General features: G+C 36.5%; 4 protein-coding genes across 7 annotated transcripts in view; 1 reads left to right on the plus strand and 3 right to left on the minus strand.

The window, feature by feature from the left end:
- Window positions 1–647, minus strand: part of aacs (acetoacetyl-CoA synthetase) — a 34,030-nt gene extending 33,383 nt beyond the window's left edge. The window contains exon 1 of the mRNA XM_058776495.1: window positions 329–647. Coding sequence (XP_058632478.1) covers window positions 329–461 — 133 coding nt within the window. The 5' untranslated portion in view covers window positions 462–647. The remainder of the gene's footprint in view (window positions 1–328) is intronic.
- A 5,144-nt stretch (window positions 648–5,791) lies between these two features.
- bri3bp (bri3 binding protein) lies at window positions 5,792–10,797 on the minus strand. Its single transcript, XM_058777560.1, has 3 exons — window positions 10,451–10,797; window positions 9,349–9,451; window positions 5,792–9,146 (listed from the first exon to the last, which is right to left on the minus strand). The coding sequence occupies exons 1-3, from the start codon at window positions 10,628–10,630 to the stop codon at window positions 8,725–8,727; spliced, it is 705 nt and encodes a 234-aa protein (XP_058633543.1). The 5' UTR covers window positions 10,631–10,797; the 3' UTR covers window positions 5,792–8,724.
- Window positions 10,798–12,780: 1,983 nt separating this feature from the next.
- On the minus strand, window positions 12,781–19,381 carry poli (polymerase (DNA directed) iota). 3 transcript variants are annotated; one of them, XM_058776403.1, is made up of 10 exons: window positions 19,105–19,366; window positions 18,773–18,895; window positions 18,373–18,537; window positions 17,516–17,659; window positions 16,926–17,159; window positions 16,684–16,862; window positions 15,733–15,824; window positions 15,505–15,638; window positions 15,146–15,345; window positions 12,781–13,897 (listed from the first exon to the last, which is right to left on the minus strand). In XM_058776403.1, the coding sequence occupies exons 1-10, from the start codon at window positions 19,169–19,171 to the stop codon at window positions 13,091–13,093; spliced, it is 2,145 nt and encodes a 714-aa protein (XP_058632386.1). In that variant the 5' UTR covers window positions 19,172–19,366; the 3' UTR covers window positions 12,781–13,090. The 3 variants fall into 3 exon arrangements, with proteins under 3 accessions (XP_058632386.1, XP_058632385.1, XP_058632384.1); XM_058776402.1 differs by having other exon boundaries at window positions 16,684–17,159; window positions 18,773–18,892; window positions 19,105–19,381; XM_058776401.1 differs by having other exon boundaries at window positions 16,684–17,159; window positions 19,105–19,380.
- A 318-nt stretch (window positions 19,382–19,699) lies between these two features.
- Window positions 19,700–25,632, plus strand: pgam5 (PGAM family member 5, serine/threonine protein phosphatase, mitochondrial). Of its 2 annotated transcripts, none has more exons than XM_058776405.1 (6): window positions 19,700–20,166; window positions 21,153–21,325; window positions 21,413–21,538; window positions 22,983–23,071; window positions 23,370–23,503; window positions 24,837–25,632. In XM_058776405.1, exons 1-6 carry the CDS (start codon window positions 19,970–19,972, stop codon window positions 24,985–24,987), a joined length of 870 nt encoding a protein of 289 aa, XP_058632388.1. In that variant the 5' UTR covers window positions 19,700–19,969; the 3' UTR covers window positions 24,988–25,632. The 2 variants fall into 2 exon arrangements, with proteins under 2 accessions (XP_058632388.1, XP_058632389.1); XM_058776406.1 differs by having other exon boundaries at window positions 23,373–23,503.
- The last annotated feature ends 1,369 nt before the right edge of the window (window positions 25,633–27,001 follow it).

Here is a 27,001-nt window from a genome sequence, read left to right on the forward strand (position 1 = left end):
TCTTACAACTCATAGTGTGTACACATGCATTGTGATGTGGCATGCACGAATGAATAGAAATATGTGGACAGACATCCCTTCCATGCAACTGAAGGAGTTAAAGGCAAAATGGATCCTGGAGAAATTTTAGTGGGCCAAATCTGCCTCTGAAAGCATAGTTAGAGTAACTGTTTTTAATAAAATTGTGGCCATGACTATCCCAGAATGAGCTATTAATGGGATTAACACCACACCATAGTACTATGTTTTGTTTTTCTGTGGAATAGGGGTGTGTTGTTAGCTGACATACTAGTATGCATCCATTCTAGCCCAGGCTGGCTCTACTCACCCAGATTCACCCCGAAGTCCCGGTTCACCTGAGTCCGGTATCGGTCCATTTGTGTGTTTCGTTTAGAGTCCGGGTACCAGAGCACCTTGGACTCCATAATCTCCTCGCTTTTGGCCTCCGTGTCTTTAGACATGATCGGATGACAGGTATGTCGTGAATAACCTATGAAGACTGCAAGAAACGCACTACGCGAGTTAAACGGGCCGATCCGGTGATCGTGTATTGGTGCAGCTCAGACACATGGGTCACTTCCGAGCGTCAGCCGCACATAATCAACCAGCATCGGCGGAAGCCACGCCCACCGCCCAACCGCACACCACCCTGCCAACCTCCATATGTTCTTCCGCTTCTTATGTAGTGCCAGGTTTTTACACAAATTTATGTTTATGATTCAGAAATAATTCTGAAGGAGTTTTTATTTAATAAATACATAGATTTTTCAGAAGTTAATGGACCAGCATTTGCATTTGTTGGCTTGCACATTCATGGTGGACGGTCTATCTGTTTTATCTAAGATAGAAATGAAAAGGATATCCGATTTATTTCTGCCAATCGGTTCTTCTGAAGAGTTCATTTCTGAGAAGGACTTTATTAATAAATAATCATCATCATAACGTCATGTCTTCGCACCTGACATCCCCGAGTGTCATTCTCTTAAAAGTTTGAATAAACCTATATTTATATAAGCACATAATTCGATATACTGCGTTTTGAAATGATTTTTAAAACACCTTTAAAGGGCAAAAGGGTTAAAAGGTTAAAAACATAACATAAAAGCATAAATAAAAAATACTCTAAACTTTTCTTTCTGGTACACTACAATGTTCATACGATATATATCTTATATAAACTCATTCGTCAGATCGTCGAATCTGTTCAGGAAGAACTGTTATCGGTTCAGTGAGTCAGCGAACGAATCTTTCAGAACGGTGTTTGTGAACCGATTCATTTGATTGAAAAGAATCGATTCAAAAGAACGATTTGTTCACGTATCAGTTATCTATTTATAACTTCATAAACTAAAACGATTAGTAATGGTGATCAAATAAAGTCTCAGTCTCAGTTGGGAACAGTTATTTTGAACTTCAGACTGCATTTTTCGTGATTACACTATATTAACAAAACATATAAGGATAAGAAATACGCATAGTTCCTATTATAAGATCCAGAACAATTAAAAGTAACAATGAAGGGCCTCTAAAAGTGTTACATAGATTCTTATTTACGTAGAATAATGTATATAATACTTGCTCTTGACCACTGCCATTTAAAGGGTCTTGGATAAAGCATTACTGTTAGGCTTTGGCGGAAGGATATCGGACTGCGTCGCAATTAGCATGTCTTTTATTCCATTGGTTGCTAAAGCTGGTCTCACATCAGCCGAGACCACAGCACGAGAGAAAGCAACATGGACAGACGGAAAAGCGAACCAATCACAGGCCAGACAGCCGTTCCGCCTGAAGCGCCCAGCCAATAGAAAAAGGGATCATTTAGAGGTGTGCCCAATCCTGAGCCTGCTGCCTTCAACATGATCGGATGGGAAAAACATGTCAAAGGTTGCTCTGTGCTAATCTTCCCATACATTTATGCAGATGATTTGTGTTTTCTAAACATTATAGTACAAGAGAAAGGTACTGGATTGTATATAAAGAGCTGCTGAATATTTTTTGCAGAGTCAGCAGCAGTGATATCCAAGGCCAATTTCATCAATAGCCTATTTATAAAACATTTAGCAAATAGGAGTTGCTTCATAAATTGGCTATGTACACTTGGCTGATTTACATTTAGATGCAACAAAAAGAAAAGATAAAAAGGACCTGTGCTGCTTGTTCGTGATGAAACAAAGGAATCATGTTGAAATTTCTGCAAGCAATAAAAAAGTTTCATAAATGAATTCAAAACGCTGGATCTGCAACCCATCCACTTTTGTTTTTAGTTTATTTCAAATTATTTGTACAGTGCTTTTTACTGTACACACTGAAAGCAGCTTTACAGGAAATAGAAAAATACAGAAGATAAAAAAAGAAAATAACAAATCATAATTGCATATCAGTCTTGCCCTGTAATGACAAAAATGCCCATCACCATGAAACCTTAAAACCATTATTTTGCATTTTGTTGGACAATTTCTGTTTTTGTCTATACACAAGCCCACTGAAATATGCTAACATCAAACGTGCACAAATGTGAATCTACAATAAACTGTACTATAAGTACAATACTAAAACAGAATTTCAGGTCTTTGCACTTGATTTGCATCCTGAGGAATTTACTGACGTAATCTTCACAGATTCAGTGTATCTGTAGGCCTATGCATTTACATAAACACAAATGTGAGGAAAATAAAATTGTCTGTCTGTCTATCTATCTTAGTAAGACTGATATGAAGTCCACAAGGGTTAGTGATAAAAATGTGCTTTTATAAAAGGAATGGGAATTGGGTCATGTCTGCCCCCTCTGGGCACAACAAATAAAAAAAAGCAACAATGCACAACATTATATACAAGCCAAATATGGATGTCTTAAAGGCACAGTGTTCATTATGATTGAGACATATTATGTAAGCCATTTTAGACAGCATTTGGATCAGCCCTCACAGGGATACAAGAGATGCAGCTGGCTGAATAAAACGAAACGTGTTTGCAAGAGAATCCCAGAGTATCTATGACAGAATAGAGAAGAAGAAGAAGGGAAAACCCTATGTGGAGGTGATTTTAGACACAGTATACAGTATGTTAAACTGTATGAGGATAGCAAATATCAAATGCCAAGTACAGCTACTTTGGGTTATCAAAAAAATAAAATAAAAATCATGCTGTCAGCATTATATAATATTCATTTCATTTGTGCAATGGTCTGTTGGATCAACATCAGCATTACTGATTATATCACAAACTATTTTTGCAGAGCAAACGTAACATTTGCTCAAACGGCACAAGCACCTTTAGGATGCTAAACTCATCCATTTGCTTAGCTGTGTGTCAGACCAGATGCGTGATTTAACCCTTTACAGACAGACACTGACTAGAGCTTCAGAGAGTTCATGGAGGCCATTTGAAGAGCCAAATGAAGCAATGTTCAAACAAGTGTCTGTTGCATCACGTACAACATCCTATGTCCAAATTATAAGGTGAAGCAACTTCATAAACGTTCAAAAAACTTTAACTGCAGTGTGAGCCAGGGTCAGACATTAACTTTTTGTTAACTTTAAATCAATTCCAGGGGTATGTTTTAGATTCGCGAGGGCAATTATAATCACCACCTTAATAATTGTCTGTGTTGTAAAATACTTAAATTTAACCAATTGCTTCAATCAATCAAAATACTTTAAACTGTTGCCAATAACAATTGACTACATTTAAGGAGCTGCTGCAGTATTATGGCAAAAAACGATATTGTCGACGATTGCTCTCGATATTGTAATAATGAATATTAATGTCGATTAACAGAATACATTTTTTTTTTTTATTATTATTTTGTGTCTGCGTTTTGGGGAAACGGCTTGTCATATACAACCTGAATTCCGGAAATGTTGGGACATTTTTTAAATTTGATTAAAATGAAAACTAAAAGAATTTCAAATCACATGAGCCAATATTTTATTCACAATAGAACTTCGAGAACATAAATGTTTAAACTGAGAAATTTTACTTTTATCCACTAAATGAGCTTATTTCAAATTTGATGCCTCCTACAGGTCTCAAAATAGTCGGGACGGGGGCATGTTTACCACGGTGTAGTTTGAAGACGTCTGGGCATCGAGGTTATGAGTTTCTGGAGTTTTGGTGTTGGAATTTGGTCCCGTTCTTGCCTGATATAGGTTTCCAGCTGCTGAAGAGTTTGTGGTCATCTTTGACATATTTTTTGTTTAATGATGCGCCAAATGTTCTCAATAGGTGAAAGATCTGGACTCTAGGCAAGTCAATTCATCACCCGGCTCTTGTACTACGAAGCCATGCTGTTGTAATAGCTGCAGTATGTGGTTTTGCATTGTCCTGCTGAAATACACAAAGCCTTCCCTGAAATAGACATCGTCTGGAGGGGAGCATATGGTGCTCTAAAACCTTTATATACATTTCAACATTCATAGTGCCTTCCAAAACATGCAAGCTGCCCATACCGTATGCACTTATGCACCCCCATACCATCAGAGATGCTGGCTTTTGAAATGAATGCTGATAACACGCTGGAAGGTCTCCCTCCTCTTTAGCCCGGAGGACACAGCGTCTGTGATTTCCAACAAGAATGTCAAATTTGATCTCGTCTGACCATAGAACACTTTTCCACTTTGAAACAATCCATTTTAAATGAGCCTTGGCCCACAGGACACGACGGCGCTTCTGGACCATGTTCACATAAGGCTTCCTTTTTGCATGATGGAGCTTTAGTTGGCATCTGCAGATGGCACGGCGGATTGTGTTTACCGACAGCGGTTTCTGGAAGTATTCCTGGGCCCATTTAGTAATGTCAATGACAGAATAATGCCGATGAGTGCTGCAGTGTCGTCTCAGGGCCCAAAGACCACGGGCATCCAACAAAGGTCTTCGGCCTTGTCCCTTACGCACAAAGATTTCTCCAGTTTCTCTGAATCTTTTAATGATGTTATGCACTGTAGATGATGAGATTTGCAAGGACTTTGCAATTTGACATTGAGGAACGTTGTTTTTAAAGTATTCCACAATCTTTTTACGCATTCTTTAACAGATTGGAGAGTCTCTGCCCATCTTTACTTCTGAGAGACTCTGCCTCTCTAAGACATCCCTTTTATAGCTAATCATGTTACAGACCTGATGTCAATTAACTTAATTAGTTGCTAGATGTTCTCCCAGCTGAATATTTAAAAAATGTCTTGCTTTTTCAGCCCTTTGTTACCGCCATGCCAACATTTTTGAGACCTGTAGCAGGCATCAAATTTGAAATGAGGTCATTTAGTGGATAAAAGTGTATCATTTCTCAGTTTAAACATCTGTTATGTTCTCTAAGTTCTATTGTGAATAAAATACTGGCTCATGTGATTTGAAAGTCTTTTAGTTTTCATTTTATTCAAATAATAAAAAAAAAACGTCCCAACATTTCCGGAATTCAGGTTGAATTGAATTATTATATTGGTTCTGGTTTCACAAACATGTCAGTCCATGACATTAGTCTAGTCTTGTGAAAGTTATGCAAAAACCCGTTATAATCACTGAAGCTACGAAATTAATGTTTTATTTACATCGAATTTGCACTGTGTAGTATAAGGGAATTAATAAGCACAAAAACATTCAGTAAAATGCAATTTGATGCAGTGAGAGCGAATGAAAATGACTTTTTTCATTCATTTTCGCATTTTATTTTAATCGCTACAGCCATAATCGATTGTCGCCTATTATGATCCTGGTGTGAGCAAATATAAACTATAATACTATTAATGTGAGTCAGGTTGAGCTCAGTATATATTTTTTAAATTTCAAGACATGTTGGTCAAATTGTATATTACATTTATTAAATCATTTTTGGACCACCGTTTCATCTTAGAGAAAATCATTGAACAAGTTTCATAAAGGCAAAAATATGTTACAGACAGCGCAAATAATACCACAGCAAGCAACATCGCAGGTGAACACTCCTGATGAAAATTATACAGTACAAAGCAAACCTAATATAGAAATCTAGGCATTTGCTACGCAAAAATACCAGTTAAGGTCTAGACTTCACAAAGATTCAGTGCTTTCTAATACAAATCAATCAATGACGCAAAGTCCTCAACACACAATAATTGGCACTGGTGCAGTCAACTGGGATCTATGAGAGACAATGTGAGAGAGAAATGAGTCTTTGCAGTTAAGTCAGTACAACTCCCTTATGTATAATGTAACAGACATTAATAAAATGCATAATATTCCACAAATAAATTAAGGACTCGACGTGTTACTGCAATTTACAAGAACAAAATTAATTGCTTAACAGTGCGAGTAGGAAAACACCTGTCATACATATTTCTACAAGCAAACTCAGCACATTCACTCTGCATGGAGTACACTTGAAATCACAGCTAATGATAAAACTGTCATAAGATCCAGAGCATTTTCCATGGTATATTACTGTGGCTTCTCATTCATTACAGATATGCAAGTACACAAGACAATTTTAAATACAGGAGTGTTTGCTGAGACATGTATATGAATAATTAATATTAGATGTCTCCAGTACTTGTACAATAATGCTGGTACATTGCAAGTACACAAGAGTTTGCTATTTGGAGATTCCTCAAGGCTGGTGCTTATATTGTATGATTTCCTTCACACATTCATACAGTAAAAAATGGGCCTTCTTGATATTAGTGCTTTCCAGTAGGCTTGAGTTACAGTACGTCACAGCATTGAAACCGCGACTGGTGGAAGGGTGAGAGACAGTTTCTGAACTAAAATCAGTGAAGCGCAGGAAGAGTGGTCAATATTTTTGGCTCGCTTTCTTTGAAGAGAAAGACTGTAAATTTTTAACATGTATCTGCTAAAAGTTAATTTCATCAATGTCTAAAACAGTATAGAATGGCATCAACACTGACACAAAGATTAAACGCCACAAAACTTTCACTTTGAATGAATAACGTCTTTAAAACAACTGGCAGGAGACAAACGTAATATAAAAAAAATGATAATTCAGTAGCAGAAATCACCAAAAACAAAACAAATTAAAATCCATAACACACAGTAAACACAACCTTATACGATATGACGCAAAACAAAAACATTAGATGTTCCCAGATGAAAACAAACACACAAACAAAAAAAACCTACTTTCAATGTACACTACTGTTCAAAAGTATGTGGCCCGTAAACATTTTTTCATTTTAAAATAACTGTTTTCTATTTTATTGTATTTTAATATATAATTGTGTCACATGATCCTTCAGAAATCATTCATATATTCTGTTTTGGTGCTCCAAAACATTTCTTATTATAATCAAAGTTGAAAACAGTTGTGCTGCTTAATATTTTTGTGAAAACTGTGATATATTTTTTTCAGGATTCTTTAATGAACAGTAAGCTTAAAAGAACTTACAATTATTTAAAATATATTTATAATGAAAAATGTAATACATATTGGCTTAACAACAATTAAATATTTGTAAAAATCTTACTGATGCCAAACTTTTCAACAGTAGTATTAAATACATCACGTAAAAAATAATAATTATGTCATTTTATGGAATGAAAATATACTTGAACACTGACCATTCATAATATTTCTCTTAAAATATAAAAACATGTATAAAAATGTTAAATTACAGTATTATTTTAAATCTATGAAGCAGGGAATAAATGTCCGAAATATATTTTTAAAAACATGCAAATTAGCTTTGGCTACAACGGTTTAACAAGGTTGAAAAAACATGACAAATTAAAAACCAAAAACTGGAATGAAAGTTAAATCTGCAAAAAGAATAAGTAGTAGAGTGAATAAGAACCAGCAGAGAAGATGGGACACAGGTTAGATTAGTTATCAGGCATTTCAAATAGACAAAATGCCACTGTGGATGGTACCATAGAGGCCACTTTCTTAAAATGATTTTTCTAAGCAGCACTAATAAGTAGTGGGATTAAAACAACGTTTAATCAATCCCTTTCTATAAGTGTATTAAAATGGTACATACAATTAATACAATGATATCATGCTGAGAACAAAGTGCATGACCAGGTATTACCCTGTACTTATCTAAAGCACACGAGAACATCTCTCTCTCTTGGCTGAAGTTGGACAGAGATACTGTTGTACATTGCAGCACTGTAATTTTGCTGCCAGGAACACTGGTCTGATATCCTCACGCTTCTGATAACTAGTTGCTTTCTGAAAGCGATTTCCACATACATCTCTATCCCTGATAGTGCTGATCGGTCCTGAACTCAAGAGTGACCTCTGGCGACCTCAAGAAGAGACAAGGGAGAGATGAAAAAAATAAAAAAAGCAGTGATACTGACTATTCTTCACACTTTGAGTGTTTCTGAATCAACTCTCAATTGCATTGCCTTCATGATTGATAAATAACACACTTACAGAAAATGCCCAAACAAGCTTATGGAAAAGGGCATAACACCGCGTAATGGACTAACACACTCAACTCAAGGCTTGCAGACACACACAGACCCACAGTATACAAAAAGTCCTGATATTTAACTACAGTAGAAGTGGACACTAATAATACATTCCACAACAATAGGGTGAATCTAATAGACTCTTTTCAGCATATCAACAGGGGAATTTATCAAATTTCCGTACATGATTCTTGCCTGACTAAAATGTTGGGACATCCTGAGAAAAAGGAGCAAAAAAACCAAAAAACATTTTTTATTTTTTTCTTCTCATCCCATCTCACAAACCCCAGCTCTGACCCTCAGCCTGGGGTCAAAATCATTTCATTGGTCACTTGAGCGCTCTAGGTTTTCAATCACTCTGCTCAAGCGGATGTTAAGGAGGCGGATCTGGGTGTCGAGGTGGTCGATCTTCTCCTCCAGAGTTCCAGGCCCGCCCCCTTTCCGCCAGAATGCTCCCACCGGTCCCGTCATGAAGTACACGGCCATGATGAAGCACAGCGGCAGCACTGCTTTCTCCGGGTCGCCCTCGAATTTCTGCAGAATGTACAGGCAGGACAGGGCAAAAAGGGCCACACGGGCCAGCCAGAAGAAACGGCCAAACACTGCGTGGAGGACGTAAAAGAAGCCACTCAGGAACAAGGACAAGAACCAGTAAGACACCAGCAAGGCTGCCACCAGGAGAAGTGCGCGAGCAGGAGAACTGGACACGGACGATGGACTGAAGTAGTGCGTCAGGTTAGAGGCTGAGGAGAGCGAGAGAGATAACAAGAACCGGAGGGGGAAAAAAAGAAAACAGAGACAGACGGAAATAGAAGCAAAGATAGGGAAGGGAGAGATATGAAGGAGGTTTTAAGGACATGATTTTTTGCATCACACACAAACAGTGAAGATGTGCTATTTCAGTCACTGACATACATAACTGCAGAAATTCTGATCTAGACTTACAGTCGATGCCCATAACATCGAGCAGGTCCACCCACAGTTTCCACAAGGTGTCCAATAATGAATCGACTCCATGAACAAACTTCTCTGTAGTTTTTGAGAAGAACTGCAAAACATTGACAAAGGCTTTTTAATAAATTAAGACGGCAAAAACGTTAAATGCAAACATATATTAGTGTGAATATTATAAAACATGCATAGGTCACAGAAGAAAATCACCCGACTATCTATACATTTTATCTAAATTACATTAAACTGAATATAAGATTTAGATTCAGTTAATTTTATTTTAAATACACTGCATTGTGACATTATTTTCATGACAATTAAGCATATCCCTCCTCCCATTTCTCATTAGTATAATGTGTGGCATTTTATTTATTTTTTTTGGTAACTATCATTTTCAAAGAATGATTCATTTAAAAAGTTATCTTTTATTCTATTACATTAAAATATTATTATAATACAAGGTTAACAACAACAACAACAATAATAATTTGCTTTACAGTAATAAGAATGAGATATTTTCTATTATGGCAAAGATAGGCTAAATAAAATAAAATTTCTTATTTTCTCAATTTATAGCTTATTTATAATTATAACAGTACAGTTCAAATGCTCAGTACAAAATTAATGTACATTCAAATATTTAAAAGTAATTAAAATACACCCATATATTTTATATATATAAAAAAACAAGTAAATAAACTATGAAAAATTAATAATTGTGTAAAAAAAAAGAAAGGATTGTTGAGGCCATTTAATGAGCATAATTAATAGACTAAGAATTTATGAAATCATTGTTAAAATCATATTTTAATTATGCAATACTTAAAAATCACGTATTTACTGAAGTTATTATTATAAAACGTAACCGATAAAACATAAACAAGTCCGAAATAGTGGCAGCACTACAAAGCACTGACACTACCCAGAACCTAGTGACCAGATAAACAGAAAGATGCCCATATACAGTATGCTCTCTAGGTAGGCAGCTCAATAGGTTTTGAGACGCAGCCATTGAAAGCTGGTGATCTCTTCAGGCCTTAAACTAGTGCACCTGCAAACAAAACTACATTTTTAAACTGCATGATCTTATATGGACCTTGTACATAGCCCTGATGTTCTCCTCTCCGAAGATATTGCTGAGGATTTGGTAGAAGCCACTGGCCGCCCTCCTGAAGCTGTTCGGGCTGCTGGAGTCTCTCTTGCTTCGCGCCGCCTCAGTCAGGAGGACGAAGGCCAAAAACACGCTCAAAACCACGGCCAATTTCGCTCCCTTCATCCTCGTAGACGATTTGACAACCGGTGATGTGCAACAGAGAAAATTCTGGACGGCAGCGGTCGAATAGAGCTTATTATAGACTGAATAAAGAGATGTGATGTGCCGGAAGTAGACGCTGCGGAGAGATGGAGGAAGAAGCTGCGCGCGACTAGAGAGCGAACCGCAAAAGTGAGCGGGACCGGAAGTCTAAAAATATTTTATAATAAAGGTCTTAAAATTGGCCTAATTATTTTTATGCAATGATGGTTTAAAATGTAAAACACTGTTTTTGGCTAAGGCTAAAGATTAAAAGGTACAGAATAAAATTAAAAGCTTCGTAAAACAAGGAATGCTACGACGGCGTTTTAGTGCATCGTTAAAATTTTTTAAAAATGTAAGATTACGAGATTAAAGTCGTAGTATTTCGAGAATAAAGTCGAAACTACGAGAATAAAGTCGAAATGTTTTGAGAATAAAGATTATATAGTTATAATATTTTTGAGCGAGGCTATTCTAGCCTTTTGCTCATGCAAATAGCCCGGATTGGAAGCACCGGGAGATCCAAATTTCAGTTTTCAAAATCTGTCAGTTTTATAGCGAAATACAAACAATATGTAGGCTATATTGCAATAATGTGTTTGTTAAGCGGCATGTGAGTCAATCATCTTTCTGATTACAATAACGAACGACGAGACATTTTCATTATAAATTAGGCTAAACTTTTTTTTTATGCCTTATGATGTTCCTTCAATTTATATCTTGCTATAAACTTGAAATAAAGAGCAAAAACACATTTATAATTTGTATTTCGTTATAAAACCGGCAGAATTTGAAAGCTGAGCTGTGTGTAAAAGCAACAAAGCACAAAATTGTTGTGATTACTGGTTGGCTGGCGCGCTACAAATAATGAATGGAAGACGTTAAATATGTCCTCATTTACAGTATACCATGAATAAAACAGTTTGTGAATAGTCACTTAACGTTTACAGCAGAAAAGACAACAATATAGCGTATGTTAACAAATTTGAGTCCACTTCAACCTTTAGAACGTTTTATTGCTGTTTAATTAATCAGGCTGTGTGAGGAATGAAGGTTTGGGACGTTTTTGTGGAGTAGGTGGTGGAATTTTCACAATAATTTAATGAATTTATTCACATAAATACAGCGATCTGTCACGCCACATTAAAGATCTTGAAAATCACATTATTGTAAGACACATAATTTGTGTTTGTTATAAAACTGATTTTGAAAGCTGAGACTTTGTTTTATATTAAAAGCACAAAGCTTAAGCTACTGCTATTGTGTGGCTGGCGCACTACAAATAATGAATGCAATGGAAGACATGAAATATTATTTCCAAGCATACTGTCCCCGCGAGTATGACACATGGTATGATTTCTGCTAATAATCCCACATAGCTATATTTGTAGTGTATTAAAAAAAGGGTTAAATAAGAGAGCTACAGCGCCCCCCAAAGGAATATCGATTGAGTGTGTGAGCTGATGTTACGATAAACAGTTGTTCCTGTTCAGTCTGTTAATAAATATCATATTTTTGATAAGCTGTTTCCGCGAGTCCTTAAAATTGACATCCCAGTAAGATGATGCGGCCGCTCGGACGCAACAATATTCAAATCAATTCCGGTGGCCCGGCAACTTCTCCCGCTGCTCTCAACGCGGGCAATTTGCATGCGCGATATAGGCTATACTCTCAAAATATTATAACTTTAATTTCTACGATTTAAATGATCGAAACATTTCGACTTTATTCTCGTAATATTTCGACTTTATTCTCGTAGTTTCGACTTTAATCTCGTAATCTTAGATTTTTTTTTTTTTTTTTTAACGAGGCACTAAAACGCTGTCGTAGAATGCAGAGTGGGATACTGTTTCTCAAAAAAAAAAAATATTAATAATAATAAATAAATGAAAATGTTTAAATTAAATTAGAAAAAACCTTAAGTCTTTAATAGTATAATTAATATTTCACAATATTAGTTTTTGCTATATTTTTGATCAAATAACTGCAGCTTTGGTAGCATAGCATTAGAAAATATTACAGACCCCAAACCTTTGAACTGTAGTTCATTTTAATATTACAAATATTATTATTAAAAAAAATTTTATTTAAGCAAAAATAATATAATCAGCGATTATGTTTTCAATAACTCCAATAACATCATGAATATTTAAAGGTGTATATGGTTTATTATCAAAATAATACATATCTTAAAATTCGGTGGTGATTTACTCACCCTAATTGTTCCAAACCAGGATGACCTTGTTTCCCAGCATCCCTTTTTGTGATCAATACAAGAAAGTCAGTCAGTCATACAGGTTTGACATTAAGGTTAGTAAATGACAGAATTAACATTTTTCTGTGAACGACGACTCTACGAAGGCTGATTTACAAGGATACATATTTAAAAAAAAAAAAAAAAAAAAAACATTCTGGCTTTATAAACAGGCACTTAAGTGTTTCTCAGTTGGGTTTGAAGTATTTCAGTATGTTGTTAGTACACTGGCTGCCTTTAGCTGCACTCTTCTTGTCTTTGGTATTGGAGGTTTTATGTGACTGTTTAGATGGGATTTTTAGGACCGGCTTCTGTTGTCTCCACTCAGTCAGTAACTCCTTTTGCACGTCAGCAGGAAGTTGTGAGAATACATAAGGGTCCACATTTGCAGGGACATCTGATTGAGGTGCCTGAGTGGCGGCCGGGATATCATGGCTTTCTGTGGCTTTGACGAGTCCAGGATTTAATTCCATGGTGGACTGAGTGGATGACAAAGTCTTGCTGAGCACATGGTTATGAGATGCAGGATTTCTGTTATAATTCAGTGCTGACTCGCAGTGTTCTGTTGTTGGTTGTTTAAAAGCCAACGTGGAATGAGCTGCTGGGTCAACATCCTCAGAAGATGTGTCAGCGGCTCCGTAATTGAGCTGTGCAGAGTCTTCGTTTTGAAAACTGGAAATCAGCTCCATCTGAATGTGTTCAGGTAGGAGTTTGAATACTTCTGGATCGACGCCTCGAGGCAGCTTGGAACACACTGTTTTCTCAGGAACGTAGCTCGTACAAGACTCTCTGGTGGTCATGTTTGTAACTCGTGAGTGCTCTGAAACAGGCTGTCTGGGAGATTTGGTGTTGATTAAGGGTGGCTGTGTTTGTAATTCTTGAGTTAGCGATATCGCTGTGTGTTTCATGCTGTTCCATGTTTTATCTTCTTTATATAAAACATCTGCTTGAGTGAACTGGAAATTTGCAGCAGGCTCACAGATATCAGGTTCCACCTGGTGACAAGACAAAACAAATTTGTGCTGTTTTCAAGTTACTGCTGCATATAAAAAGCTAAATGCATAGTTGTCAGTTAGCAAGAACTCGTTTGAGCATGAGGTATTCATTAATAAATACATAAAATAAATATATAAACTACTGTCCGAAGGTTTGGGGCAAGTATGTTTTTTTCTTTTTGTAAAGAAAATACTTTTATTCAGTAGGGATGTATTAAATTGATCAAAAGTGTCAGTAATGTAAAATGTTACAAAAATATATATTTAAAAAAAAACACTATTAATAACAAGAACTGTTTCTTAAGCACCAAATCAGCATATTAGCATGATAATTCCTGAAATACTGAAGAGTGGAGTAATGTCTGCTGAAATTTTAGCTTTGACATTACAGAAATAAATTGCACTTTAAAATGTTTTAAAATAGAAACCGTTATTTCAAACTGTACATTTTAAATGTATTACTGTATTTTTAATTAAATAAACGAAGCTTTGGTAAACACAAGAGACTTCTTTCAAAAAACATAACAAAAAAAAACCTTTGGGTTACCAACCAACAGAATTATTCATCTTAAAAATTAGTCCCTAATCAGTTTTTATCAAAAGCATTAAAACCTCTATGATTCACAATATAGGAAAAGCCCCATTAAAGCTCAGAGATGACTTTGGAAAAACTGAAAGCATAAGCATAAACTTAGCTATAAAACAAGTGAGACTGATTTATTTTATTTTATTTTATTTTTTTACATTTGTGACCCTGGACCACAAAAGCAGTCTTGAGTCTCTGGGGTATATTTGTAGCAATAGCCAAAAATACACTGCATAGGTCAAAATGTTCGATTTTTCTTTTATGCCAAAAATCATTAGGATATTAAGTAAAGATCATGTTCCATGAAGATATTTTGTAAATTTCTTACCGTAAATATATCAAAACTTTATTTTTGATTAGTAATATGCATTGCTAAGAACTTCATTTGGACAACTTTAAAGGCGATTTTCTCAATATTTTGATTTTTTTGCACCCTCAGATTCCAGATTTTCAAATAGTTGTATCTCGGCCAAATATCCTAACAAACCATACATCAATGGAAAGCTTATTTATTCAGCTTTCAGATGATGTATAAATCTCAATTTCGGAAAATTGACACTTAAGACTGGTTTTGTGGTCCATGGTCACATTTCATAGTTAAAAATGCAGATTATTATGTAACTCCATAATAACTCTATAATGAGGGAATCATACATACTGACCTGCTGTGGACACTTCATTTGTGTTGTAGGAGATTTCTGTGTGAAGAAAGAGGCGATGGAGCTCTTGCTGGAGCTTTTAGCCTGCAGGTTACTAAAACACACATTCAGCAGGGTCAGATGGAACGGCTCACGCATGTCCACCATTTTATGGAAGAGCTTCATTGACAGTGACAGTAACTGGGGCACAGCCTCACAGCTTCCTAACGTAAAAAAGGAAAATGTGAATTCCAAAAATGTAGCACAATAAAAAAATCGAATGATGTCAAGTTTATATCACTGCTGTTAATTGCAATTTATGTGAATTGTGAGATGACTGCGTGTGTTATACAGTTACAGCATGCAAAAGAACAGAAGTGTACCGCATGTGATCTTGAGCCCAGTGTGGTTGGGTATAGGACACTGTCGGCTCTCTCGATTGAACCAGCGATTGGTGACTGTGTATCGGCGAATCGTTAGTCTGAATGTGTGTGGCTGCCTGCCATCTTTGTGCATCCTGGACAGAATTCAAACAGAGAAACAAACTATAAACATGACAAGCTGCTAGCATCTAGCAGGCTGTTTTGATACTGTATAATAGATGTATTCACCTCTCAGTAAGGTTGGTGAGTAGTTCCTCAGTTTTCTTTTGAACTTCCTCTAGTGTGGAAATTTTCTTGAATGAGTCCTCATCGCTGAGAGACTGAAAGATATAATTTACCTCAAAGATTACTTTAGATTTCATGCAGCATCCAAAGCATGCCAGCACTGTTTGTAAATCAGAGCTTGTAAACACTGTCACAAATATTTAAATAAATACACTTTCATATCAAAAGTTTGGTCAGTACTCAGTAGTATGATTGTTTGTTCTTAAGCAATTAAGATGCATTAAATTAATCAAAAAGACATTTATAACGTTACACAAATTCTATTTTAAACGAATGCTGTTCTTTTGATCTTTCAATTAATCAATCCTGAAAAAATGTCATGGTTTCTACAAATATATTAAGCTGCACAAATGTTTTTAACATTGATAATAATGAGAAATGATTCTTCAGTAACAGCTGCTGAAAATTAAGCTTTAATAAACTACATTTTAAAATGTATTTAAATAGACAACGGTTATTTTAAATTGCAATAATATTTCCATTTTAACTGTATTTTTGATCAAATAAATGCACACTGTGAGCATAAGAAATATCTTTCAAAAACAATGAACATCTAATTGCTCCCAAAGTTTTACTTTTACAAACAGCATCAAAGAAGTCCATAAACAGCATCATAGAGAACAATATTTCTAAAATATTCAGCTTTACTTTCAGAGCTAGCTAAAAATTGATGTTGCTAAACTGAAGTACCACCGTTTCTTCATTTTATTGTTACTTTTACTTCGGAGCTTCTTTATCCCTCTAGCTTGCTCTTGACACTGGCATTATGGTATTGCATGTATTGTTGGCTCTTGTTTGATAACTAGAGGATAAACATTTCTGATAACTGACTATATGTGCATATAAAATGATTTCTTAAGGTTCACCTGAACTATTTATAAATATGGAGAGTACCTGAGGAGGACCCGCTGGCGTGAATGGAGAGTCATCGATGCCACAGGCGAGGTTTTGAATCCTTTTAGCGGCCACTTCGCCAAACTCCTTCACCAGGTCAGGCAGAGGATATAACTGTAGATCTCTCACACTGACCAGACCCAAAGCCTTGAGCTTCTCCCGTGTCTTGTAACCGATCCCTGTAAACACAGACAATGTGTACAGAATATAAACAGTACTGCAGAGATTATGCGTCATCTTACCAGGCACTTTGATGAGTCCTGTGAGGCTGCTCATGAGCTCGGCGGTACTGTAAGGCAGGAGGGTGGTTTGCTGGTTTGGTTTAAAGGTTCCAGACACTAGTTTGGCTAAGAGTTTGTTGTTAGCGATGCCAGCACAGCCGGTCAGTCCCAGCGTCCTGAAGATGGCCTGCCTCATCTCAGCTGCTATCACAGATCCCACAGCCAGCCGGGCGTTCTCCTCATCAACTGCCATAGCTGAAGATGAGCAAGATTTACAATGACCAGAAACTCTAGCAATTGTCCATGAAAAACTAAACATCAAGAATTCATCCAGTTCTAAACCAGCAAACTTTGAACTACTTGTCCTGGGGCCAGTTGCATAAACTTAAGTGTCTTAAAAACTAATCTGACCAACTAGCAGTTAGCCAAGGGGTAATCAGTCTTACTTTTTGGATTCAACTTAGACTAATCTGTGTTTTTTACGTAACTAAATAAAAAAATTGATGACTACCTTTTAAGACTAGTCTAAACCTTTTATGCAACTGGCCCCAGATCTGCAACCAAAGGATTTAAAACTGTTAGTAATTGTTTGAGGTGGCACTCCAACTTACATTCATGTTTGTATATGTGTCCAATGAAGGAGAGATCTGAAATATTGGTTTCCTTCAGTCTACTCTCCACCATTTCTGTAACGTCCATGAAGTTTTCGTCAAAGCCCAGCCTCTCCACTAGAGGGCAGTGGGACATCAGCAATTCTTGGGCAGATAAAGTCAATGTCAAACTCTGATTTAGAGTTCATTCAAACAGTGAACTGTGGATTGTACTCCTTAATAAATCTCATTAATTGGTATTTAACTCAACAAGTTTAGGGTCAATAATATTTTTTTTTTTTAAAGTGTCAATCACCAGCAACGCTGCCTTTATAATTTGACCATAAATATATTAAGAGCAGTAATATGAAACAATTACAATTTAAAATAACTGTTCTATTCAATTTTAATATATTTCGAGATGCAATTTATTCCTGTGATGACAAAGCTGAATTTTCAGATGCCATTGCATCACATGATCCTTCAGAAATCATTCTAATATGCCGCTCGGGAAACATTTTAAATTATTATCAATGTTGAAAACAGTTGTGCTGCTTAATATGTTTGTGGAAATCATACGTTTTTTTTTCAAGATTATGATGAAGAAAATTTATTTGAAACAGAATATTACATAACAAGGTAAAAGTCTTTTGATCAATTTAATGCGTCCTTGCTGAATAAAAGTATTAATTTCTTTTTAAAAAGAAGGGGTCGTACTGACCCCAGACTTTTTAATGGTAGTGTATAAAGAGTAGTAAAACCTAATAATAGTATTGTTATTATAATCATAAATAATAAATCATCATCCAATATATACGAATACACTCTACAGACATCTACAGTAAAACTATATTACAAAAAATAAAAATGTACCGTACCAGTGACTTTGTAGGACATCTCTCTGTAATGAGTGAGATCTTCTCCTTTCACTAGCACCAGCTGAGGGCATTTCTCCACTGCATCAGTCACTGACATCAGTTTATTTACGCCATGCTCTCTTGCCACATAATTACATGTCACAATAATGTATTTCTGCTGTATCCCTAAGAAATTAAAGATATAGACACAGCAGAGCATGATGTTAGCAATGAGATTTTTGATGAGTTTTGTTTGTATTACTTATTTCTTTATTACCTGACTGAGTAGAACCTGTATTGACTGTTTTGTAGAACGTAATGTGTTTATCATCTCGGAAACTGTACCAGGACATAATGTATTTGTTGTATATCTCATAGCTACTGAATAAAGTTGTAAAGTTTATATTCTGTGGTGTTTTACCAAGAGGTTTGGTCCGGAGGGCTGGATTTCGGATCATCTCAACTTGTGCATAGAAGCAGTCCAGGTCAAAGTGCAGGACCACTCTCTGAGATACAGATGTAACTCTGTCAGTGGAACATCCTTCTGAAAAAATAAGATACAAAAGGACAGTTACTGTACATACTGTACACCTGACAGAGGCTGCTCCAATCCTTGTTGCAGTCTATTCAAATTGCAGCTGTCATGAGACACTGGGCTGTGCATTTACACTAAGCAAACATGAGGACATTGAATAAATATTGTCTATAATAAAAACATATCAAGTTGACACAGTCGTCCAGTTATAAACCCACCTGTCTCCAGCATGTCTGACTCTAAACTGCGATCCCAGTCGTTGTCTCCCTCCTCGTCCGTGTCCATCTTTACTACAACACAAGGGGCAGATGTGTGGATATATGATACGTCCAATCAAAATAAAATACAACTTTTAATTAACAACAGCAAAACATGTCGCCACCATAATCAAAACATAAACCCGCTGCTCATGGGCAACATTTGCTGACATTTCACTGCCATCTACAGGTCTGGAGCAAAACAGAAATCATAAAATAAATTTAAAAGTGTATAGAATACAATAAACATTTAAGCATAGATTTAAGCATATTTGAAACTGCAACAAGTGACACACTTTTAGCAGTTTCAAATATGCTTTAATAAATATTCATTGTATTTCATTCAATGTTTTGAAACGAATAAATACGTTAAATAATTACTTATAATAAACAAATACGTAATAAAATACAATCAATATTTAAACATATTTGAAACTGTTGAAAAATATTTAATATATTAATTTGTTTATATCTAATTTGTTTGAGGAAAAAAAATTGTCGAAGTAAACTGTTACTTTGTATGCTGGGGACTTTTATTTTATTTTTCAGAAATAGTGTGTTTTTGTCGCTGCTGTTTTCACACATAGTCGTGACCGCTTTTTGGAAGTTTCTGGGGTCTAAATATATTCTCTCACACATGGTTTAGGAAGAAAAACGCTTTTTTTGTTGTTGTTGTCTTGATGAGGTACCAGTGACGGCTTATTATTTTGCTTGAAGTTGTGAGAAAGGAGGAAACAGCGGCACTTCCTCAGTGACTCGGTGCGTCATAGCGCTGCTGAAGAGAAGCCGTTAACTTTACTCTCCGTTGACTCCTCTCTTTCGAGTCATGTCGTTTCGGAGAGCGCTCAGTCTTGCGTGCGGCGTCGCCGGCGGATCCGCGGTGCTGGTGTGCGCGGCGGTCGCGGCAGATAAGCACGGCTACTTCGCAGATCGATGCCGGTTGAGAGAGACCCTGGCTGCCGTGCACGCAGCGCAGCCTCCGGCATGGCCCACTGCGAACGGATGGGATTATAATTGGGACAAGTAAGCAATAGAGACTTATTTCTGATTGATTACAATTGTATTTACATAGCATTTTAAGGTATCTCTATGGTACTACCATCTTGTACATGTTCAGAAAACCGTTGGTACTGCCATGGCACCAGTAAGTGTAGCCCGAGGTTCAGTGTCTTGATCAGTGTTTATAATTAATGGATCACCCAGTTTTAGGTTTGATCCAACAAACTTTGGCTTCGATCCCAGGTCTTAAACCACTAAGCCGCATTACATTTGGCTTGAAAAGGTGTCAGTGCTCAGGAAGGTTTAGTCTTAGACCTCAGTTGCGTAAACTTAGCCACCATGTTAAGACTGTCTTAAGAACTAGTTTGACCAACTAGCAGTTGCCAAGGGGTAATCAGTCTTACTTTTCCAATACATATAAGAACAATCTACCTTTTCATAACTGAATTAAAAAAGTTATGACCAGCCTTGAAGAGGAAAAAAATAGGTGACTAACTTTTTAAGACTAGTCTAAACTGTTAATGCAACCGGCTCAGGCTGGTTAATTGTCACTAATATAGTTTCTTCATAATGTTCTTATAAGCACTTTTGAAAGTGTCTGCCAACTGACAATTTCAGCTTTGGATATAGACTTGACCTTTGTACTATGGTTAAACTCTGGAAGTTTTTTTTTTTATGGTGGGATTCAATATAAATCATATTCAGTAACATTCTTCAAAAATGAAACTGAAAAAAAAAAAGAAATAAGGTAAAACAGCAAAACATTAACAAAGTTAATAGTTCTCGCAACATGATAATGTGATTTTTAAAATTGTAACAACTATTTTAAATGTTTAATTTTTTTGTTCGAAAACAGTGAACACTATAAACCATATTGTAGCTACTTTTTTAACTGATAAAAATGTATTCCTTCAATGCAGCTTATGTTTCTACGGATATAAACGTCTAAATCTGGTGTCAGTGGGCCTACTTTGTGAATCGCTAGTTTGAACTCTTTTTGGCGCTTTCAGACGTGACCCCTCATCTCTGGTGAACGGGAAGAGAAAGGAGAGTGCCGGTGACAGTGGAAGTCCAGATGCGGAGAACAGCAAACCCAAAGCCACACGCCACATCTTCCTCATCAGACACTCTCAGTACAACCTCAAGGGGGATGGAGATAAAGAGAGGATCCTGACAGCTTTAGGTACGGATCCCTCAGCATATATCATATTACCTGCTACTACATTAGGCCACCAAGTAGATCACATGCTGGTTTCTGTCTTGGCTGCAGGACGTGAACAGGCCGAGTATACAGGACATAGATTAGCGGCGCTCGGACTGAAGTACGACGTTCTCATCCACTCCTCCATGACCAGAGCTACAGAGACGGCCAACATCATCAGCAAATACCTGCCAGGTACAGACTCATTCGGAAGAGTAGGGGTGTAAGGAAACATCGATACACATGAGTATCGCGTTATTTAGTTTGGCGATACTGTACCAATTGTCAAAAACGCAATATCGATATTAAAAAAAAAAAATTATATGAGATTCATGCCGGTTGTTTCATTTTGATTTTATTTCCAGACCGCTAGATAGCAGTCGTCTTATCTCTAAAAAATGCTATGACATTGTATGTTACAATAGTAAACAAACTATGATTTATATGGTCTGATTATAACATTAATGCAAATGCAGATCCCACTGTGTTCTGGTTAAATAATTACTTTTTATTTTTATGTATTTATTTTTTGCTAAAAAAAAACCTTGCTAAAAACTGCTCTATACTTTACCTAATTTACCGGTAATTCAGTTATGGCTGGATAAATCATACAAGGCATAATGGCTTGTAGCAGACATTTCATTGTGGTCTCTTTTGAAAGAAGACACTTTTGTTGTTGAAGTGTGTGCATTAATAAACTAATTAAAGTAATAGGTTGACATAACTAATATAGAAAAAGAGAGATGCATACAGGGCACGTCACACATTTAAATATCTTGATAGAATAACTAAACCTTGCTCTTGTCATGAATATAGCCACAGAAGCTGGCATGGCATTGAAAAAACAAAACAAAAGAAGTTTAGCAAAATCTCCTGGGTGTTTTTTCCAACTTCCAGTCAAAGTAAAAGTGGATGGATAATGTCAGGCTCTAAAAATGACCACAAAAAAGCAAATCTATGACACTTGTGCTGTATTTTGAGACTTGTATGATGTTTTGGGGCAGCGATATCAACCAAAAATGTATATTGCAATAAGAGTAATTTGATTTTTCAAGATAACTATAGTGAATACACTATATTGCCAAAAGTATTGGGTCAGACCCTTCTAATGAACAGGTTTGACTACTTTAGTAATTTCCATGAGTACAAATCTTAATGTTTGAGCTTATAATGATATTAGAAGGGGGTGACCCAATACTTTTAGCAATTTAGTGTACATCACAATATTTGTTTTGTTAGAAATAAGGTGGTTACAATGGCAGCATTTTAGATGACATGAAAATTTCACCATTACTGATTATTTCAATAATACAGCAAAAACTGGTATTTTAGATTTTATATGAATACTCCCCAAGACTGAAATTTTGACAGCTCTGTGTGTGTATTTGATCATTTAAAGCAACAAAAAAACAGGAATTCTGTACTTGCTTGCTGTGACAGGCAGCTTTCTGTGCATGTACTTTAGATGTAAACGTCTGTCAGAACAGCGTGCAAATACCGAATTGAGTTCCCATTCACATCTTAAGCAGTTTAAAATAGAACTTTTTAACTTGAAGGCTTAAAAAAAGCATGAAAAGGATAAATATGTAAAGTGTTGCCATGGTAGAGATTCTGAATTGTTATTTTCGTCATGTTGTAGGTGTGGAGCTTGTAAGCTGTGATTTACTGCGTGAGGGTGCACCCATAGAGCCCGTCCCACCTGTCACGCACTGGAAACCTGAGGCAGTGGTCAGTGCAAAGTCTTACTTAGCCAGTCTGAGGCACTGTCTGTTAGTCCCCACGTTTAATTGTCTTTGTGTGTTTTGTTTCTGTTGATGACTCAAGTCATAACAGAACAAACTGCTAAGGTTACTGCTGGCGTAGAAAACCCACAATCAAACCATCCCTTGTTTTCCTGCTGGCCATCCTAAAGCTTGATGTCTGAAATGTTTTTTGGAGAATGTTGAGTTTGGTTTTGTCGTGGGTGCGCTGCGGAGTCCTTCCTCTCCTCACATGGGTGGTTGTGAAACTCTTGTGCTGGTTTCAGCAGTACCATGAGGACGGCGCGCGGATCGAGGCAGCGTTCCGCCGCTACATCCACCGAGCGGACCCTAAGCAGAAGGAGGACAGCTACGAGATCATCGTCTGTCATGCTAATGTCATCCGCTATTTTGTGTGCAGGTTTGTGTTCACTTGCTACTCAGTGCAGTCTTTTTATCTTCCTTTTTGTGCTCTTTGAAGCTTTCATTAAAAAAAAAAAAAACATTTTATAAAAACCACAGCAGTCTGTCCATGAAAAAATGAATGTAATCGTAAGTGTGCTCTGATCACTTTGTATTGTTATGTGTGTGTGGTTGCAAAAGTTTCATAGAAGCCCATTTCAGCCACATAAGAAAAAATAATGATGACAAAGTCATAATAGTAATTTGAAACGATGAGATTATGCGATAAGGTCATAGTTATGACTTACAATAATTTATCATGAGAAAATTTGACTTTTTGTCTCATAATTATGGTTTACTCGAGCATAATGTTCTTATGTAGTAGAAATGGGCTTTCATATTAAATATGGAATTCATGAAAAACTCTTTGCAACCTTTTATTAGTGGTTCTTGCTAAGTCAAACATCACTGTTGCCGATACCTCTAATGCAAGTGTTAAAGTGTTAGTTCACCCGAAAATGAAAATTCTGTCATTAATTACTCGCCCTCATGTCGTTCCAAACCCGTAAGACCTTCGTTCATCTTCGGAACACAAATTAAGATATTTTTGATGTATTCTCAGACACTTCCATAGACAGCAAGGGTCTTCGTAATTTTACTAAGCTACGAGAATACTTTTTGTGCGCAAAGAAAACAAAAATAATGACTTTATTCAACAATTCGTCTCCTCTGTTTCACCCTGGCGCCATTTTGGAGAATATCCACTGAATGTAAACAAAAGCATTCACAGATACGTTGTTTTCGTTCAGATCAAAGCATAAACAATGTATCCGCGTGGTGCTGCTGACACAGAACAGCATATGTTGTTTACGTTCAGATGAAAGCACGCACACATGTCATGATGCTGCCCAAAATGGCGCCAGGGTGATGCGGAGGAGATGAATTAAGTAAAGTTGTTCTTTTTGTTTTCTTTGCACACAAAAATATTCTCGTAGCTTTGTAAAATTATGGTTGAACCACTGATGTCACATGGATTATTTTCTGGACCTTGATCGTATTAGGACCCCTATGGGAGGGTCAGAGAGCTCTCGGAATTCATCAAAAATATCTTAATTTGTGTTCCGAAGATGAACGAAGGTCGTACGGGTTTGGAATGACAAGAGGTAATCAATGACAGAATTTTCATTTTTTGGTGAACTATCCCTTTAAGCTTTGAATATTTCAGCCACCAGCAAACTCGTGTTGTGTAATCTATTTGTTTACATGACTCGTCAGGAACATGCCGAGGTAACTGTTCCGCTCTTTCAAAGAAAATGTCAAAAGCATGACTGTAATGGAAATGTTTGTTCCAGGGCTCTGCAGTTTCCTCCGGAGGGCTGGCTGAGGATGGGCCTGAACAACGGCAGCATCACCTGGCTGACGATTCGGCCCAGTGGCCGAGTGGCTCTCAGAGCGCTGGGAGACTCGGGCTTCATGCCTCCAGATAAACTCACCCGGACATGACGTTCTCAAGCTAGACCAGCATGCCTCAAAACAGCCTAGAACCGAAGGATCATTGAGAAGGACAGATGTTAGAGTTGCAAAGGATCAAAAAATCGTTTCAGATCAAACAGTTTCAGAGTCGCAATATTCCAGAATACGGAATGTGACTTCATATTCATCAACTCCTCTAGCTTGTCTTATATAGCTGCAATTTAGGAGAAGACTGCTGTGAAAAATTTCATTTGCAACTCTACCATCTGTTGCTGTGGTGATCAGTGACTCCACAAGTGTCTTGAGTGTATTGATTTTGTATTTTTTAAAACAAGCAAGTTAAGAATTATTGACGTTTCTTCAATTAGACACTCATGTGCCATGCTTTGTCTGATCTGTAACATTCACAGAAAGGTGGAATTAACCAGCAAGTGTACTTTTTTTATGTTTATGACGAGGTGTCTTTTACCAGGAGCATTATGCAAATCTGGAGGCCTTGTTGAGGCACTTGGTGTGTATTTGCACTGTTTACTTGGAATCGTTTATGACTGTTTTAGAGGCAAGGTTTAAGTTTGCTAAAATGTGAGAATCTTGCCATTGAAAGGTTGAGGATGATTCTGGAGAACTGTTTTTATGTTGTTGTTTATGGCAGTAAAAAATCAATTGATTGAGTTGTTTACTAGTGTCATTCATTGTTTGATTCAGGTAATGGATAAAAAAAAAAAAAAAGAAAAGTCCAGGTCGTATTTTACCTGGAGGAGAAAAAAATATTTAATTTAAATATCTAAGACTTAGATACACTATTGTTTGGAAGTGTGGGGTGAGTAAGATTATTTTAAAGAAATTTATCAAATATATATATGTACACACACACACATTGATCAAAAGTGACAGTAAAGACTATTTATATATATATTTTTTTAAATGCTGTTCTTTTGAACTTTCTATTTAAAGAATTCTGAGAACAAAAAAAAAGTCTTGATTTTTCAGAAAAATATTAACCAGCAAATCTGTTTTCATCATAGATGAGAAATATTTCTTGAGCAGCAAATCAGCATATTAGAATGCTTTCTGAAGGATCATGTGAAACTGAAGACTGCATCTTTGTCATCACAGGAATAAATTACATTTTAAAACATTCAAATAATGTTTTACAATATTACTGTTGTACTATTTTTGGATCAAATAAATGCAGCCTTTGTGAGCATAAGAGACATCTTGCAGACTCTAAACATTTGAACTGTCATGCACATAAGAAAAAGACCTGAGAAATCCTCAAAGAAATGTAAATTTGCTACTTTTCATTACAAGATTTTTCTTGTAGAGCCAGAGAAAGTCAGTAAAGTTACAAGACTGTGCACTTTATTTATCGTTCGTCAATAGAACATCAAATACTCTTCTTAAACGTATACTGTAATAAAATAGGACTAGAAATGCATGCAACGTAAAGGCCAGGACAACAAAAATAATTCAATTCTCAACAATAAACTGCAACTCATTTTCAATTCACCAGTGTTGGCACTACAAAGCATCATTTAACAAAAAGTAAGGCTGGCATTGATACAACACTAGCAATAACTCAACTGTAAACCTTTTTTTCTTCTCTTACAATCGTATTTCAGAGGTATTCAGACACTGCATATGCCAATGCTACTGTACTGTATTTTATCCAAGGAAACAGAAAAAAAGGTCTATTCAGCTTGTATGTGCTCAGTGCATCTGTCATACACTGAGGAGCCACGGGCCCTTCCAAACAGATCATAATCAAAGGCACTAAAGCTTTACGAAGCAAAGATCAACAGGCCAGCACTACACTGAGAATGATGGGCACCAAAGAAATAGATCACATGATCTGAAAGTACCACAGAGGATGTTCCGGACTCGATTCCTGGAGACATTCATCACATAAAACTGAGCATTTCTGCTTCTAGTCACGTAGCTTCGATTCCAAAATCAATGGACTGAATCTGGCAAAAGGATCCATTTCAAAAGCCAGCGAGAGAATCGCATTGACATGATCTAGCGGTGAGACTAAAATATTGGC

Source organism: Onychostoma macrolepis, chromosome 05 (genome assembly GCF_012432095.1).
Source record: "Onychostoma macrolepis isolate SWU-2019 chromosome 05, ASM1243209v1, whole genome shotgun sequence".
NCBI classification, from domain to species: Eukaryota; Metazoa; Chordata; class Actinopteri; order Cypriniformes; family Cyprinidae; genus Onychostoma; species Onychostoma macrolepis.

Bases quoted from the DNA above. Each gene is read 5' to 3' on its own strand.
- bri3bp (XM_058777560.1), bottom strand. From the start codon at position 10,630: ATGAAGGGAGCGAAATTGGCCGTGGTTTTGAGCGTGTTTTTGGCCTTC. The intron at 9,452-10,450 runs GTCCATATAAGA...AATGTTTTGCAG, and splicing joins ACATCAGGGCTATGTACAAG to TTCTTCTCAAAAACTACAGA. The intron at 9,147-9,348 runs GTAAGTCTAGAT...CGCTCTCCTCAG, and splicing joins CGATGTTATGGGCATCGACT to CCTCTAACCTGACGCACTAC.
- poli (XM_058776401.1), bottom strand. From the start codon at position 19,171: ATGGACACGGACGAGGAGGGAGACAACGACTGGGATCGCAGTTTAGAG. The intron at 18,538-18,772 runs GTAAAACACCAC...TTAATTTCTTAG, and splicing joins CCTCCGGACCAAACCTCTTG to GGATACAGCAGAAATACATT. The intron at 15,639-15,732 runs GTGAATACATCT...AATTCTGTCCAG, and splicing joins CTCACCAACCTTACTGAGAG to GATGCACAAAGATGGCAGGC.
- pgam5 (XM_058776405.1), top strand. From the start codon at position 19,970: ATGTCGTTTCGGAGAGCGCTCAGTCTTGCGTGCGGCGTCGCCGGCGGA. The intron at 20,167-21,152 runs GTAAGCAATAGA...TGGCGCTTTCAG, and splicing joins TGGGATTATAATTGGGACAA to ACGTGACCCCTCATCTCTGG. The intron at 21,326-21,412 runs GTACGGATCCCT...TCTTGGCTGCAG, and splicing joins GAGGATCCTGACAGCTTTAG to GACGTGAACAGGCCGAGTAT.